At 27.4% G+C, this 17,332-nt stretch overlaps 2 protein-coding genes across 6 annotated transcripts; one reads left to right on the forward strand and one right to left on the reverse strand.

Annotated features, from left to right (window-relative positions):
• The first annotated feature begins 784 nt into the window (after positions 1-784).
• Positions 785-11,810, forward strand: LOC111040802 (E3 ubiquitin-protein ligase synoviolin B-like). Of its 5 annotated transcripts, none has more exons than XM_022324824.1 (13): positions 785-981; positions 3,443-3,619; positions 3,767-3,859; positions 3,948-4,100; positions 4,182-4,230; positions 4,308-4,538; positions 5,913-6,012; positions 6,303-6,448; positions 6,596-7,087; positions 7,172-7,249; positions 8,133-8,322; positions 9,253-9,390; positions 10,667-11,810. In XM_022324824.1, exons 1-13 carry the CDS (start codon positions 949-951, stop codon positions 10,764-10,766), a joined length of 1,980 nt encoding a protein of 659 aa, XP_022180516.1. In that variant the 5' UTR covers positions 785-948; the 3' UTR covers positions 10,767-11,810. The 5 variants fall into 5 exon arrangements, with proteins under 5 accessions (XP_022180516.1, XP_022180515.1, XP_022180520.1 ...); XM_022324823.1 differs by having other exon boundaries at positions 788-981; positions 10,664-11,810; XM_022324828.1 differs by lacking the exon at positions 785-981 and adding an exon at positions 2,495-2,642 and having other exon boundaries at positions 10,664-10,780.
• LOC111040803 lies at positions 988-2,185 on the reverse strand. The gene is made up of 4 exons (XM_022324829.1): positions 2,062-2,185; positions 1,363-1,518; positions 1,196-1,288; positions 988-1,102 (listed from the first exon to the last, which is right to left on the reverse strand). The coding sequence occupies exons 1-4, from the start codon at positions 2,112-2,114 to the stop codon at positions 1,036-1,038; spliced, it is 369 nt and encodes a 122-aa protein (XP_022180521.1). The 5' UTR covers positions 2,115-2,185; the 3' UTR covers positions 988-1,035.
• Positions 11,811-17,332: the final 5,522 nt, after the last annotated feature.

Here is a 17,332-nt window from a genome sequence, read left to right on the forward strand (position 1 = left end):
AAGGGGCCTGCTCGTGGGTCTTTATTAAGAGGCAATATTTAGGCAATAAGCAATTTTGTTACTGCCGCCCATGGCATTATATAATATATTATATTTTTTCAGTGTGAGTGTGATTGTATGCGGGTACCGAGCTATCTACGGCAATTCTACGCACGCACGTCATGTCGACGGCACGGCCGACCAAAAATAAAAAGCGTAATTTTTTGCACACAATCACGTTTTCAAATGCAATGTTAAAAATTAATTGAACCTACCGTATCACTAATAGTAAAATAAATTACTTTAACATCAATTATATCATAACACTTACTTAATACTGAGTACCTACCTAATATAGGCATAGACTTAAAGAAATAGACGGAACATTAGTCCCGAGGACTGGGTGGCGTGGTCGTGCCAAACGGATTAAGAGAGACAGCATTAGTTTTATCATAAGAGTGAGAGAATTGGCCTCTGCTCCGAGGACAGCCAATTAGAGCGTTCGTTCAATTTTATTATTTTCTAAATGATAAGACAATTATTTGTGATAATAATATAATATTCTTTATATTTTAAAATACAAATTTCATAATTTAAGTTGAAATTTTCAAGTTCAACTCATTTGTAAAATATAATAAATTGTTAATTAATATCTGTTAGACTTTTGTATTTAAATTTTTCTTTGTAGTTTGTTTTAAAACTAAAAATGTTTCCTTGATAAATCTAAAATAAACATATAAAAACAATAAAATAATTATTATATTTCCTGTTATAATAAATATTACATTTTCAGCTAAAGTTATTAATTAATTAATTTATTTTATTAATTTATTGATTCATATGTGTAACTAATTTTGTAAATTTTTGCCTGAATGAAGATTTGAATACATCATCGTTTATCCTGGTTCCAATATGTCTAAGACGAACTTTCAAAAATAAATCTATAATCAGATTAATTAATTGCTCTCTATGATTATTGAATACTCTCTACATTCCCAAAAGGTATAATAATCATATTACATTTACGTAAAATACATTAAACACATTTTTTTAAACTTACTTTTCACCGTGGTCATTCACACTGGATAAAGAACTTAAAGAAGTACTAGTAGATATTTTTGGACTGTTAAAAATAATATAATAATAAATAATAACATTATATAGGTACTACACTTTTTGAAAATTTATAAATATTCTATCAAGGTCCAAATAATACCTATTTTCAACATATTGTGGTGTACTTGATTCTGAACAACTTAATATTTTATTTTTGCTATGTGAGGGAACATATTGTATTTCAATTTGGTCTCTAAATTTCAAAAATGTTTAACAATTATATTTATATTACATTGACATAAAATATACACATTTTCTTAAACTTACTCGACAAGTTTTGGGAGTGCATCCTTCTTAAGTCTAGTACTAACATAATCCTCTTTTTTAAAATGTGATGAACATATGTATGAATAATTAGGTAGTGTTCCTTTAATGTTGCATTGATTTAACCATTTTTGCCTCATATATGGATTACTAGGGAATCTAATTTAATAAAATGCACAAAGAACAATTAATAATAACTGCCACCCAACAACTACCAAGTTATTGACAGACTTGGGTAAAATACTTTTTAAAAGTATTTCAAATAAATATTCTGAATACTTAAAAAAAAGTATTCAGAATAGGTATGTATTCGAATACTTTATAATAATATTCCTAACCCTAAGTATCTAGAATATTTCACATAAAGTATTTCAAATATTTTTTGAATACTTTTTTTCAGTAGATTTAGATTTCAATACCAAAAATATTATTTTTTCAATTCTGTGTTTATAAAAGAAGATTACTATAATCACAATAGTACCTACACACCTATATGGCAATCTTGAATCTATTAGTCATAAATTATATTCAAATTAATAAAATTAGTACCTAATGCATAAGAGTATACCTATATAAGAAAAAAAGTATTCCGAATACTGTACTTAGAATACTTGTAAAAAATACCGTATTGAATACTTTCAAAAAAGGTAGCCAAGTCTGGACTTATTAGTTATTGATATATAATTCATCAAATAAATATACTTATGAAATGTTGCCTTTTGATCATTACATTCGCACACAATGCATGTCTTCATAACTGAACTTATTATTCAAATTTATAAATAATATTTATAATAAATGAAAAAACATAAGTTTAAACAATTAATAAATATTTATAAATTTAAATAATGTATTATAATAGGACAATAAATAGTTTAATAAAAATAATCTTTTATTTTCGATCTATTAGATAATAGATAATATTAGCCATTAGGTAATAACATAACCTACTTCAATGAATAATATTATTACAATTGTTCATAGTTTCTATAAGTAATAGATATTATAGATTATTTTTATTATAGATATATTTAAATATTGAAAATTATTCCCGCGGTTTTTCAACGCCCGATCCTCGGAACAAGCTCCACCCACTTGCACGCGTTATCATACCTAATGTTCCGTCTATTTCTTTAAGTCTATGAATATAGGTCGACAGACATTCGCTCACAATCGTTTTTTGCATTCAATGATTTATTATTGAATTCAAATTTAAATCACACATTTTACTCTTACAGTTACTCCTCAACGAGTTCACTCGACACCAACTGTACAACAGAGCGGTAACCTACTTTCCTTCTTTTTTAATTTGAATTGGGCAAATACTAGTTATTATTATGTAACTACTAATTAGTAATTAGGCATATATAATAAAGAGATATATCTATTATCTATGCAGGTAGGTACCTAGTAAATATTTTTTATTTTTTTATTTTTTTAAACATATTTATTAATTTGTACAATCTGTAACAGAAATTTACAATAAGCACAACGGATGGTTACAAATTTTATAAACTAAAAATCGATATCAGATATTATCGATGGATAACAATCGATATTTACGGTAGTATTTTGTAGACCATGGATAAAACATATCATTTAGCCATGACATTGTAGAGTGTACATGACTCTTGACTCTTGAGTATAATTATACCGACAATAATAATTATTAAAATGTTTTGCATGCTTCGTATTTCTAATAAAAGGAAATTGAATTAATTTTTAATCTCTTATCTTCTTGATCATAATTTTATCATTCCGATACCCTGCTGTTAAACATAATCAATTACAAATGATAACAGTATTGATATTATTTAGTTGACGTGCGCTTCGTCCATACGCTGGAAAAGAGTGACAACAGCTATGTCGTTTTATTGTACTCCTTAGTCCTTTTGCTGAAACATAAAAGAAAATATAATTTAAATAATATAATATTGAACAAGACATAGTACTCGAAGTTGACTCCAAGTGCGATTGTATTTGTTTACATTGAAAGGTTGAATTATCGGTTTATAATCGACAGTTTCACATTCGCGTACGTGTAAAGCATTATTTTTATGTAATTTTATTTTTCGACATATAGAAATTAAGTATCAATATGAGTACAACTACGGCTGCGGCCGCTGCGAAAATGACGAGCACCACGGCTGTAGCCATAAGTCTAGTGTTGTCCAGTTGTGTTGTAGCAAATGCTTTTCGTCAAAAGAAACAATTTTACCCGTCAGTTGTATACATATGTAAATCCAATCCAAGTATGGCTGTAAGTACAATTACACTAAAGCATTTCCATTATCATAAGAGTTAACGTTCACATTAACTAAAAAAACAATAATACCTTAATGTTTTTTTTTAATAAGTGGGTTAAAAGTTACAATAATTATACATAATTAATATATTTATATTTTAGATAATGTATATGCAAGCTTTAGTTGCTGTTTATTTAATCGGAAAATTAACTGGTAAATTATTTTTTGGCTCATTACGCCCCGCAGAATCAGAGGTATTTATTTTATAAATTTTTAATTTTTATGATTAACTTCCAATGTCTATGTGATTTAATTACTTTATTTGTGTACTTATATTTCTAGCGTTTAATAGAAAAGGCCTGGTATGCTGTGACAGAAACATGTTTAGCATTTACTATTTTTAAAGATGACTTGAGTCCCAAATTTGTAGCTCTATTTACTTTATTATTATTTCTAAAATGTTTCCATTGGCTGGCAGAGGATCGAGTAGATTATGTATGTTTACGTATTTTATATTTAATAAACATGTTGTTATTAAGTATGTAATTATATTATTTTTATTTTTTATATTTTTAGATGGAACGTACTCCAGTTATATCATATTTATTTCATTTGCGCATATGGTGTAAGTAATCTTAATATTTCTGTATTCAAATATACACATTTTATACTTCTAATATAATTTAAATTATTTTTAAATAGTGCTATTAGTCATCTTAACTTTGGGTGACATATATTTCGTTCATGATGCATATACTACTACAATGATCAAAGGCCCATCTGTGCAATTAGTATTTGGATTTGAATATGCATTACTCATCACATTAGCAGCTAATGCTGCCTTTAAATATATATTGCATGCAGTTGATGTACATAGTGACACTTTTTGGGAAAGTAAAGCTGTTCTCCTGCTATACCTTGAATTTTTTATTGGTAAGATTATTTGAAATATATATTTTCTACAATTACAAATTTAATATTAAGTTTAAGGGGACCACAATTTATAATCATCATACAAAACAGTTGTATTTTGATATAGTCACCTGAAAAATCAGTAAGATTTTTGCTACGACAAATTTAGTTTTTGAAACATTAACAATTTAACTATGTTTTAATTCAAGTGATTTTCAATATGTATTTCTTTTTCAACTGAAATATCATTTAACATAAAAACAATAATTTTATTTTTTATATGTAATTTATAACAAACATTTCTTAGAATACTTATTAAAACTTTTCTTCAATTATAATGTGTTTAATATGTTGATGTATAAAAATCAAAAGCTGACCAACCCATAGTTCTATAGATTTGTCAAGAGATATCATATTTTATATCGATTTGAATAGTGACCCATGAATAATATTTATTGACATATCCCTGTGTGTTAAGAAGTGCATCAATTATAATGTATAAACTATTCATTTATATGTGTGATAATATCACTAGATTAAAATGATACACACTGGCTAGCATGAAGACTAAATTGAGAAAACCAAACTTTTACAGCCAGCCACATGAAAAAATGTACTGAAATGAGTCATAAGAGTATACAGTCACATGCTGCACTGTGTACGCTAGGGTTGCTACTTTAACACTTTTAGTATAGGGATTATTAATGTTTTTTGAAAAAAAATATGCATTATTTTTTACTATAACCTTTTCTAGATATTGTAGCTTTTATGATTACGCTTTTAAATATTATGTACATATACATATATTTTTGTAATATTTTTTTATTGTGTAAATAATTAAATTATACTATCTGTTAACATTATATCTAGTTCTTTTATACCTAAATATCTATGTTTACAGTAAGTCCGAGCCTTGGATACTATTATATACACAATGCACATGTGTTTTCTTGAATGATCATTATACTCAAATTTGTTTCTTAAAAATATTGAATGTTTATGAAATACTCACATAAGTGCATATATAAACTACTTAATCGTTCATGCTATTAAATCTATAAATGAGCATGGTTCAATATAATGCATAGATTTTCCAAAAAATGTAAGATAACATGAATAATCCCTATACTACACTGATTAAAATAGCAACCCTAGCTTACTTAGAACATCTTGTGGCCGTTTAATTGTGCTACTAATTTTGGGACTTTATCAGAAACCGTATTTGGTTTCCTTATTATAGTCTTCAAGCTGGCTAGTCATCAAAATATTCTCTTATCAATTTTTCTATATTTTTCTTTAAATACTGACTGCATTCCCCTTATTAAGTATTGTATATTATGTCTCTTAAATTCATTATTTTAATCATTTTAACTAATCTATCGTTTGATTAATTAGGATTGTGTAAAGCTGTGATGTATGTGGTTTTCCTTATAATCATGGTACGAACATACACAATACCGCTATTTGCTTTTCGACCAATGTATCATACACTGAGGTAAAAAAATAAAATAATTTAAACAATACGTCTTATATATTTAAGTATATATTTAAGTATATATTTTTTAGAAAGTCTACTCTTATTTTGAAAACAAATCAAAATACCTTACATTATATATTATTCACATCCACTGTATTATCAATGATAGTACTTATACCATTAACTCTTTTAAATAAACATTAATAGTATTATTTGATAAGCAACTGAAGAGATAATTTAAAAAATTGTAGAGCTTGTCTATCTAAAATGTATAAGCAATACTAATGCACAAACAAATTATTTTGTAGAAATTTCAAAAAAGTATTCCAAGATCTTGTACTCTCTCGTAGAGCAATACATAATATGAATACATTATACCCAGATGCTACGTTACACGATTTACAAGCCATTGAAAACGTGTGTATTATATGCCGGGAAGATATGACAGCCGCAGGTAATTATTGATGTATAACCTAACCTAACCTAACCTTATAAATATAAAATAATTTTAACATTGTACAATTGTAGCATTAACTTAAATTTTGCATTCTATTAAAATAATAAAATAAAATAATAATTTTTTTAATTTAATTATTTTTAGCTGCAAAAAAATTGCCTTGTAACCATATATTTCATACATCATGTCTACGAAGCTGGTTCCAACGTCATCAAACATGTCCTACTTGTAGATTAGATATTTTGCGCCCAACACCTTTAACAACTCAAAATTCTAATGTTCCCACACCAGCAACACCAACACCTGGCAGAACAGCCCAGGAAACACCATCAGCTGAAGCAGCTGCATCATCTTCTGCTACTGACAACAATCGCGGACCATCTAGCAATCATACACATGTATCTTCTGGTCAAGCAGGAAGTAGTGGAAGTTCCTATTATAATCAAACACCACTCCAGTATCAATTTAGACCATATACATTTCAACAACGATCAACATCTATTGATGAAATTAATGGAAGCAACAGTGATAATTCAAATAATGGCATACCTGAATCGAATAATATGAATGAATCATGGATTGCGTTTATGAATGCAGCAGGAATAGGTGGTGGAATTGGGCCATCAACATTATTCAGTAATTAAAAATACTAATTATTAAAAGTTAATAGATACAACATTTAAGATGCTAGCTTAATATTTATTTATTTGTTTTAATTAGATGATATACCTCAAACATCCTCCAATTTACCATTTACAAATATACCACAAATTCCACTTGATTTGCCATTTGTTGGTGGTAAGTAAATTTAATTGAACCAACTAATATTAAAATTCTATCTAGAAACTTTTTCACTTATTTTTAAATTATTTTTATTTGATAAGTTAGGGAGTACGCGGTAATTCTACCTTAATGATTCTAAAATTATTTGTTTTATAATAAATAATTGACAATTGATAATATTGCATGAAATCTATTTTTCCACAAAGTAGGAGGGGCTATAAAAAATTCAAAAATAATGTCACCTACAGTATTTTAGTTGAAAAAATATTTCGACTGAATAATATTTTACCCTAATAATATCTGATATTTGATCCAAAGATAATTTAGCTGACAGTATTTCACCAGGCAAATATTTTGGCTAAACCATATTTTAGCTTTCGTCTATAATATTGTTGGCAAAAATATTTGTGTGCTAAAATCCAATCTGCTGAAATAATTTCGGCCAAAATATTTGTTGGTTAAAATATTATTGGTTTAAATGTGGTTGCATAATATCCAATAAAAAAATGGGTTTAGACACAATAATACAATATTTATTTTTTTATGTGCTTCCCAATGAGAACTTGGGTAATAGGATGTATAGAAAAGCAAGCCCTAATTTACATAGGAGAGCATAAAATGAAAAGAAGAAGAATAAAATATATAAAACCAAATAATTTTTTAGTTAAAATTTACAAGGAGTTAGAAATTGCCTATACCATATTTAAATAAGCTGCTAGCCCTAAAAGGTTAAGGAAACTGGTATTCTTATTTCTCACTACTGAATTAACATAAACTAAATAATTATTTTTATTCATCTATAAACATTCATTATTAAGAGATATATTAACAATTTTAAAAATAATATTTTCTTGTAATAACTTATTATTTTAACTAATTAATACATTGTTAATAAAAGGAATTGCAATTCAGCGACCAAATATGCCTCCTAACTTGGATACACTATCTGATGAAGAATTACGTCTAATGGAGCAAAATACAAGACAAGGATGTTTAGCACGCATTAAATACATTACTGATATAAAATGTATGTTGGACGCTGCTGTAGTAATGATGAATCAGTATTCATCAGCATGTCTTATAGCTGGGTAAATGATTTTGAATTGAATATAATTCTTAATTTTAATTGGATTTGGATTTTACAATATTTAGTCAAATGCATTGCGAGTAAAAATATTAGTGGCATTAGAATTTAAACGAAAATTAGGTGACTTGGTCTGCTGCATAGTAGCTGTCGTGTATACACTCGTTATTGAGTGGATGTGTTAAATTTGAATTCAATAATAGATAATTGCAAACAAACAACCATTCTAAGCAAAGTCTGTCAACCAATATTACTAACTATATTTTATTATGTATTTATATTACTATTAAAGTAATTTTAACTTTACTATTCATAGTATGGTAAGCAAAAACGTTATCGACACATCAAAATCATAAATAGTATGTTTGACAAATGATAAACAGTTAAATTAAAATTTCTCTGGCTAATATTTTAAATTACCTATGAACTTTGGTCTAAAAATGTACATAATGTATAAAAATTATTTAAAAAATGTCTAAACTGCTAAAAATAAAAAGTTTAAGTTTTTAATTTTCTGGTGTATGAAACGGATTTTGTACTTGAAAATCATTGATTGGGACTTCCTAAAACATATTGCATTTTGTTTTAAATTTGGGCCCTTATTATCATACAATTTTTTTTTGAAATTAAACAGGTTTTATACTTTTATCATAACATAACATTAATCATTCAAGCTAAAAATAAGTGTAGCTATTATTAATTGTATAAGCACGTGAAAAATCTTACTTACGAAGAACTTAAATATATTACATTTGTCCTAGTAAATTTAGTTGGTGGGTGTGTAGGTTGGTAGGTAGGCCTATGCAGCTTGCACCTTGATTTTTGTAGATTCAAGTTGCCATTGGGTTGAATATATTTTTGTCAAAAACATCAAATATTCTAAAATGTTTTAATAATAACAAACACTGTTAACTATTATTCTTTTGTTTTCTAGTCTTGATAGTACCGATTCAACTTTAAACAGTGAAACTAAAACTTCGGATATTACAGAAAATGATGAGCAATCAGAAACTAGACCACCAAGTAATATTTCTTCCGAAACTGATTCTAGTACCAGTAGTGGAGTTACTAGGTATTTATGATATTTCAAAATTTATTATTTTTAAACAATAAATTAAGCGCTAGAGTATGTGTAAACTTTTATATATTTTTTTTTATTAAACATCACAAATTAATTTACTGTTTTTAATTATATAATAATGTTTATATGTTATAACTTAACTGACAAGAGTATTATTATGATTCAACTGGTTTTACTTTAGACCAACTATTAAAAAAACTGTATAGAATTTAGAGAACAAGGGATTTGATCCTGCTGTGTTTTCTACCAAAATAGATTTATTTTTTACCAACTGTAGTTGAATTAAAGTTGTATTTTGTATTAGTAGTAACTTGTCTGGTTTTTGAATTGACCACCCGCTATAATAATACATCAATGCAGCGCAGTTTGCTGTCACTGTCCCCCAACCATCACAGCCTGGCATACTTTGTCTACAAATATATATGGTCTATGGTACTTTCACAGAATAAATATATTATATTATTCCGTGGTATTTTCTCTTTGGATTTAAAATGTTTAGTATTGCCACTTTCAGTAGGTGTACATCATCATTGTTAGTTTTTTTTAAATCAATAATATTTCATTTAAATCGTCAAACTGTATTTAAGTAAACCTATGAAAAACCCTCATGGCGGCCAGAACAAAGATTAAAGATTGGTGAGATCTCATATTATAAGAATTCACAGCAGTCAACATTTTGACCATTGTCTTCATAAAGAGTCTTAACGATTTCTTTTAAGGTCGTCATTAAACAAATGGGCTATGCTCATAATTTTGTCAATTTTTTCAATAAAAACCAATAAATTATGAACTACTATTAGAAATCTATGTTTATCCTTAACTTCGATCTAAGTGAATAGACGTATATTGTATTTACTAAAATAGGAGGTGGCACAAATGTTCTATTTCCTACTGTAATTTTTTTATTGATAATATTTTTAAGACTGTACTTCAGAAGTTTTTATTCTAATCATGCTTTAAATACATAAATTCTTACTTTTTCAAAATGTCAACTGCCTTTTGCATATTATCTTGGAGTTTATCTTGGGGATTAGTATTATGTCAAGGTTTAGCCATTCATTTTGTATACAAGATGAAAATGAAATCTGAAGTACAATGAATTATTGTTTTTATATTAAATTGCAAAGTTTTTAATTAGGTATCTAAAATGATTATTGAAATAATTAAAAAAATATCTATTGTACATTAATATTAGTTTTTTAACATGTACATTAATTTTAATTTTACTGAAATTAAAAATATTAATAATATTTGGAACATTTAGCAGCAGCAGTGGCAGTGAAGATCAATTGATCCAAGAAGAAACTGAACAGCAGCGAATTATTAGGTTAAAAAGGTTGGAGAAATTTGGAAGCAATTCCACATAACTTTTGTTAACAAGTATCTAAATATCCCATAATGTGATTAAAATGTTGTACTAAGTATTATTATTAGTTCATATTATAGTTAACTGATAGAGAGGGTCAATAATTGGTTTATTTCTTCAACTATTCTATCATTTTGTAACATCTGTGATTAAGTTTTTTTTAAGGTATTAAGTTGAATTCAAGTTATGTCGATTTGTTTTATTGAGTATTTTTGTTTTGTTTATACAATCATGCATTCAGCTTATTTACCAATTTCTAATGGAAAGTGATTTTATAATGGTAACTAAACTATAATAACTAATTTCTTATTATGAATATTAATTTTCAAAGAATCACTAGATTCTGTCAAACTATAGAAATAACATAATTTAAAAATTGTATTCTATATTTATATACATCTATATTATTTTATAAGTTAATGTTTTAAGGTTTAATAAAATGTAAATTTCTTATGTGTATTAAAACTGTCCATGTTATACTTGGTTAATATGATAAAATCAATTACCTACAATTATTCCAACTATCAACAATAAAATATATGACATCTACGATATTATCATACTATGATTCTATCTACACTACATAGTGTTTTAATGTCTATTGGCATTGATTTGTTGTTATTTTTTCTGATTTGAGATCTGTAGGACTATCCTTCAAGACCACCATGTTATTTTCTAAGTAAATAACAATAAAAACAATATTATAAATATTATATCAGATGAACTAAAGGACTAAACTAGGCTACTGAATAACTATAGGCTGCGGGATCGTCTTACTGAATAATTGTATTTATTTCATGCTAGTATTCTATAGGTACTCTGTTCAAAATAAGATCATTACCCTGCAGCCAAGTTGTGTGTATGGACGTGTCTATCTAACCATGCGTCTGACCACCGCTTAACAAAACCCATCACCGCCGGGTGATGATCTTATTTTGAACCGAGTATCAGTGGTCAAAGTGAGGGGGATACAGTGGGATGGCATCCCTCCACTTTTTATAATTCATATTTTCCATCCCTCTACTTATTTTATACCACTGTTTAATCAATATATGAAAACTATATAAATTATGAAAGGCATCCTTCCACTTATTTTGAGCCACTTCGACCACCGCAGAGTATAGACTTAAATATTACAGTCATTGATTTTGTTGAATTAGTCATCACTAGAGAATAATAATACATGATATACAGATAAAATTAGTTTTTAACTTATTTTAGAATACAAAATATGTGATGGGATGAAAAGTTTTTTCTTTTTAGGTGAAGTCTTAGATTTCCAGTTGTACTTAGTAGTCGGTGGTCGTAAGTTTTATAGCGAGAGAGGACAGTTTATACAGCCTTAATCCAGTAGGCTTATAGGAAGGAGTTCCTTACTGATAAAAATAATGCATTTGGTCTTATTAGTTTCTACTTTTATTTCAAAACTCACACAAATTTAGCCGGTTACATCTGTTAGGTTGCGATAGATATATCATATAATATGTGTGAATGATAAGAGGTGTCGTATCCTTTGGCGCTCAGCCCCTAAATAAATTATTCAATTGTTTCCTTAAATATTAATAAACCTTTGAAAATTCAATTGTTATACTTAATTTTGGAAAAAAACTAAATTATTTAATTTTTATTTGAAGTTTATAAATTATTGTTATATATTGTTTATGATAAATATGGTGAATATCATTAGCTATATGGCCTGTATTTGTTTTTAAGGAAATAATTTATATTAGTGCATTAGTACCATTATTATACATAATTCTGCAATATATACTGAACTATAGTATACATCAGTATATTATTATTGTGAAAAATGAAACTCAAATAAATAAATGATTGTTTTTTTTCTTTATATTTTAAAGTAAATATTGTCGTAGTGGTAAATTTATAAGCATATTTTTTTTTAAGTTAAATAAAAAATATTAATAAATGATTTGCCTGATGAATCTTGTAACTTATTAACTAATAGTTAGTTATTATATTTAACATTTTGTGAAATGTGAGTAGGTACTGTGAAAAAGAGTTACAATGAAAATGTAATTCTATTTTATTTTTATTTTATTACGAATATACGGACAATAAGTCTATTTTAATATAGTAATGTATAGTTTTTTGTGAAAATGTGAAATTAAGTTCTAAAAAGAAAGAAAAATGTGAGTTATGTGCCTAACTAAATATTTTGTACCTACCTATTTAACTAAATTGTATACATAGGTATTTTGATTCTATATAATATTGATATTTTTGCCACCTACCTATTGACAAAAGCAATTAATATTGTGAGAACCATAGACCTATTAACTTAGAATTAATAGGTCTATGGTGAGAACAATTGTTTAGGTTCAACAGTTTAATGAACTGTTGTATGGAAAAACATGAGGATGGATTAACGCTCAAAATAAAATATGAATCACAGAACCCCAATCATTTTGTGCCACTTTGATTCCTGGAAATAATTATCTAACAACAAATATTTCCAAAATAGAAACTTGATGTTAGCATTTTCCAAAAAATTCTACATTTCAAAATATGTTGGCTTTTTTTAGCTATTTAAAGATACCATTTTAAGATTTTCTTTGAACTATGTTGATAACTGATAAGATATTTGTTATTATTTATTTAAGTATAAAAGCTTAAAATTGTAGTACAAAAAGTTCCTCATTAGTTGTTGTAGCAAAAATTCAAAAAATGGTATAGGTACTTATAAAAACACGGTTAAAAAATGTTGGTTACAAAACAGTTTAAAAATAAATTAATTTAAAGCTCAAATTTTTACGTAATTCTTCAAAATATATATTGGCTATTCAAAAGTATAAAAAACAATTTCTTCATAGGTAATTAGTTTTGGTTACTATTTTGTCGACAATTTGTAATGCAAAAAATATTATTCGTAAGAACTTGAAATGTTATACGTAATTAACATTTTTCCATACATATTGAAAGTTTTAATTGTCATAGTTTTTTTTTTTTATAAAATTATAAGTGTTGAACAAAAATAGTATTCCTAAAGGTACTTCGTAAAAAAGTTTAAAAAAATAGGTAATGCGTACAAGATCCTTCATAACACATAGTTGTACTTACGTATTTAATGACTAATGACTGATGAGTGATGAGGCTTATTTTAGATACCAGTGGAGCGATAAATGAATTGATTTTATAATGAAAATGTTTTTTATTTTTATTTTGTATCTTTCATCGCCTTTTGAGGCAATGAGAATGATTTGATTTTCTTCAACTTCATCTTTTCTGGCAGGAAAGTGAATCTAGTTGGTACTTCAGTACCAGTAGGCAAATCCAGTTTTCGAAAAATTGGTTTTTAGTCGAACTATAAAAAAAATAAATGTTTATAGGTAGATGCCATTTTCACTGAATGTTTTTATTAGCAATTTCCATGCACCAAGATATTTTCGAAATATTGCGAGTCATTTTAAGCTCTGTCTCTGTATATAGGTTCCATTGAGAGTAGAGACACAAGAAAATGTAGGCTCCTAATATATTGTTACGATGGCAGTTAAAACTTAAAACAGAGTTCCACGTAAGTAGGCAATTAATTCCGTAACCAAAAAATATAGTATTCATTGGTATATGAAAATTTTAGATTAAGTATACTATTATATTTTTTAATACACATACAATGAAACTTTCAAATGTAATTTGTTTGCGAAAATATAGTTAACCTACTGCAGTACTTCTGAAGTTCTGTCTAATAGTAAAATAAATTACTTTAATCCCAATAATAACATAAAATATGCTTAATATTATCATAGGCCGTCTTCACTCAGAACCATTTTTGGTATACAATGATTTGATATCATTCAATCATTAAATTCAAATTTGACACATCCATTCCAGTGACTTCTCTAGACATCTAATGCACAGCAGAACGTTACCCCTTCAACCGTCGACCTTCGTCCTGCATTTCTTAATTTATTTACTCAAATTATATACACTAATGATAAGTAAAACAATTTACTTATTAATAATTCCAACTTTAATAATATTTATTAACCCAGTAGGAACTTAGTAGCTTCTATTTTTTTAAATAATTTTGTCTTCATTATTATTTTTTATAACTTGGCCACTTAACGAGATATAAGCAGCTTCACAAATCATGAATTGAGTTTTCATCATTATAATATTCCATAATAATGTGTTTGAACTGTTAAAAGTAATATCATAGGCTGAGGCTCAAATTATATTATAGCGTACAATGATTTTCTATCATTGCATTCGAATTTAATACCATCCATTATAGTGACCCACTTGTAAGTTGTAACCTATTTTACAGTAGAGCGACATCCACTTACCCGCTTTTTTTTAATTATAAGGGAGTGAAGTTTAAATATTGACAAAATTTTAAAATATGAAGATTTGCAAATTATTTGCATTTATTAAAAATATTCTACTAGTTTCAGTTATAGGGTTGACAGTCACAAAAACCTTATACATACCTACCTACGGATCGTAATTTGTTATTATTGAAATTTAAATAAAATAAAAATACATTTAGACAATTTTTATAGACATTTTAGGTTCAAATTTTAGTAAAATTGTTTTTTTTTATTTTATTTATTTTTTTATTTTATTTAAAGAATAATTACAATCTATACAAACATTTTATACAATAAGTAATTTTTTTGATGGAAAATAGTGTTGATATAACAGAGAGGGAAGGTACTCAGTAGTACCACCCCATAGATCAAGCAAGGAAATCTCTAGGCCAAGATCGTTTCAATCTTCTTCTAGGATTATCGGGAATTGTATAAGAAGACAGGCGTTTAATTAATGGATTAGTATGGTGATTTAGTTTAGAATGGAATGAGAGGAAGTGGGATTTGGTTAGCTGAGAAAGTGTGGGAACGTGTCTTTGTGAAGATTGGCGTTTTTTATATACCAAGGGGCAGAAACGATTTGACGGAGACATATTGATTGGAAGGCTTGTATAGTTCGCAGGTTTGAGGGTTTCGCGGAGCCCCATATCTGGATGCCGTATGCCCATACTGGTCTTAAAATAACTTTGTAGATTAACAATTTATTGCTGATTTTTAGTTTGGAGCGGAGAAGTGGACGGAGCAAATGAAGTCTAGAGTTTACAGATTTCCTTTTGTTTTTGAGGTGTTGAGCCCAGGTGAGTCGTTTTATCAAACGTTAGACCCAGGTATTTGACTACAGAGGTTGTTGGAATTAAGTTATTATTGAATGAAACTGGAGGGCAGTCTCCAGGTCTTAATTAAAAAGTAATAAAGGAGGATTTGGAGTCATTTATTTTTATTTTCCATTTTTTTGACCAGATCTGGATCATGCTTAGATGATTTTGTAACCTATCAGTCACAGTTTGAGGGTTGTCGTTTGAGGCCATGATTATTGTATTGTCGGCGTATGTGCCTAATGATGTATGTAAAGTTTTCGGAGTGTCCTGTGCAAATATGGTGTAAAGAAAAGGCGCTATGTCGCTTCCTTGGGGGACGCCAGCCAATAGGAAAGCTAACCGAAAATTGTTTATTTAAACTAAAAATAAAGGTTTTTGACTTACGATTTTATATAATTAAATATTTAGTTAATTAATTTAGGGAATTATAAAATAATCGATGTAGTCGCTCTGCTGAACATTAGTTGTCTAGTGGATCGCCATAATCCAAATGTTAAATTTGAATTCAATGACACAGGTAGGTATTAGTGTATTACCAGGTATATCGTATATGTTATGATATTAGTGACATCAAACTATCAAAGTAATTTATTTTGCTATTAGTAATAGCGTAATGCTGTGTAGGAGTATACACTAGGTTGAATTGTTTTTTCCCAAAAACATCGCATTTTACAATATGACTGTACCTATCTATAAAATATAGTATACTTTAAAAGTAACAAGTAGGTACCCAAGAATAATATTTTTAATTCACAATAAAAGAACAAAAATCTTTATCCTCCATTTAAATATCTAATTTCATCCAAATTTGAACTTCAAATATCTATTAAAAAAATTGTGTATGTATAATTTTTAGAGTATGAAATCTTGTACTAAATGTTCGATCCTCAACTATGCAGATTGAACACTATATTTTTAACTACAAAATAATATGCACATTTTCAATTTGATACATTTTTTCAGCATTTGAACTTTAAATATTTATAAAACAAAATCGTGCCTATGTATTTTAAATGTAATTGTTGGTGAGTAGGTAATAAGTATACGTACCTACTGTGTATAAATTAGTAATATTCAAGTTTATAATATGTAAATAAGAATTAGGAATATAAGATATAATTCATTGTCCAATTATTAATGTTCAAATTATGTATTCACGTTTTGTGTGCTATAACTGATGTGAGCTCGATTAATGTATAAGGTAAATCGTAAATAAGTAAATACCAATAGGTAATAATTGAAATTGAAAGTGTGACACAGTTTACCAAAATTAATATTTAGATGAGGTGTAAATTACAAGTGGTTACCTACTATATTGACCCAAAATACCATCTTCCGCGGGTCTTTCATGGTCATGGTTAAGAAGGGAATGGTGGGTTATTATTTGTGTTATAAAATTGATTCTCGAGAAATAATTAGAT

Source organism: Myzus persicae, unplaced genomic scaffold (assembly GCF_001856785.1).
Source record: "Myzus persicae strain clone G006 unplaced genomic scaffold, MPER_G0061.0, whole genome shotgun sequence".
In the NCBI taxonomy this organism is placed as follows: domain Eukaryota; kingdom Metazoa; phylum Arthropoda; class Insecta; order Hemiptera; family Aphididae; genus Myzus; species Myzus persicae.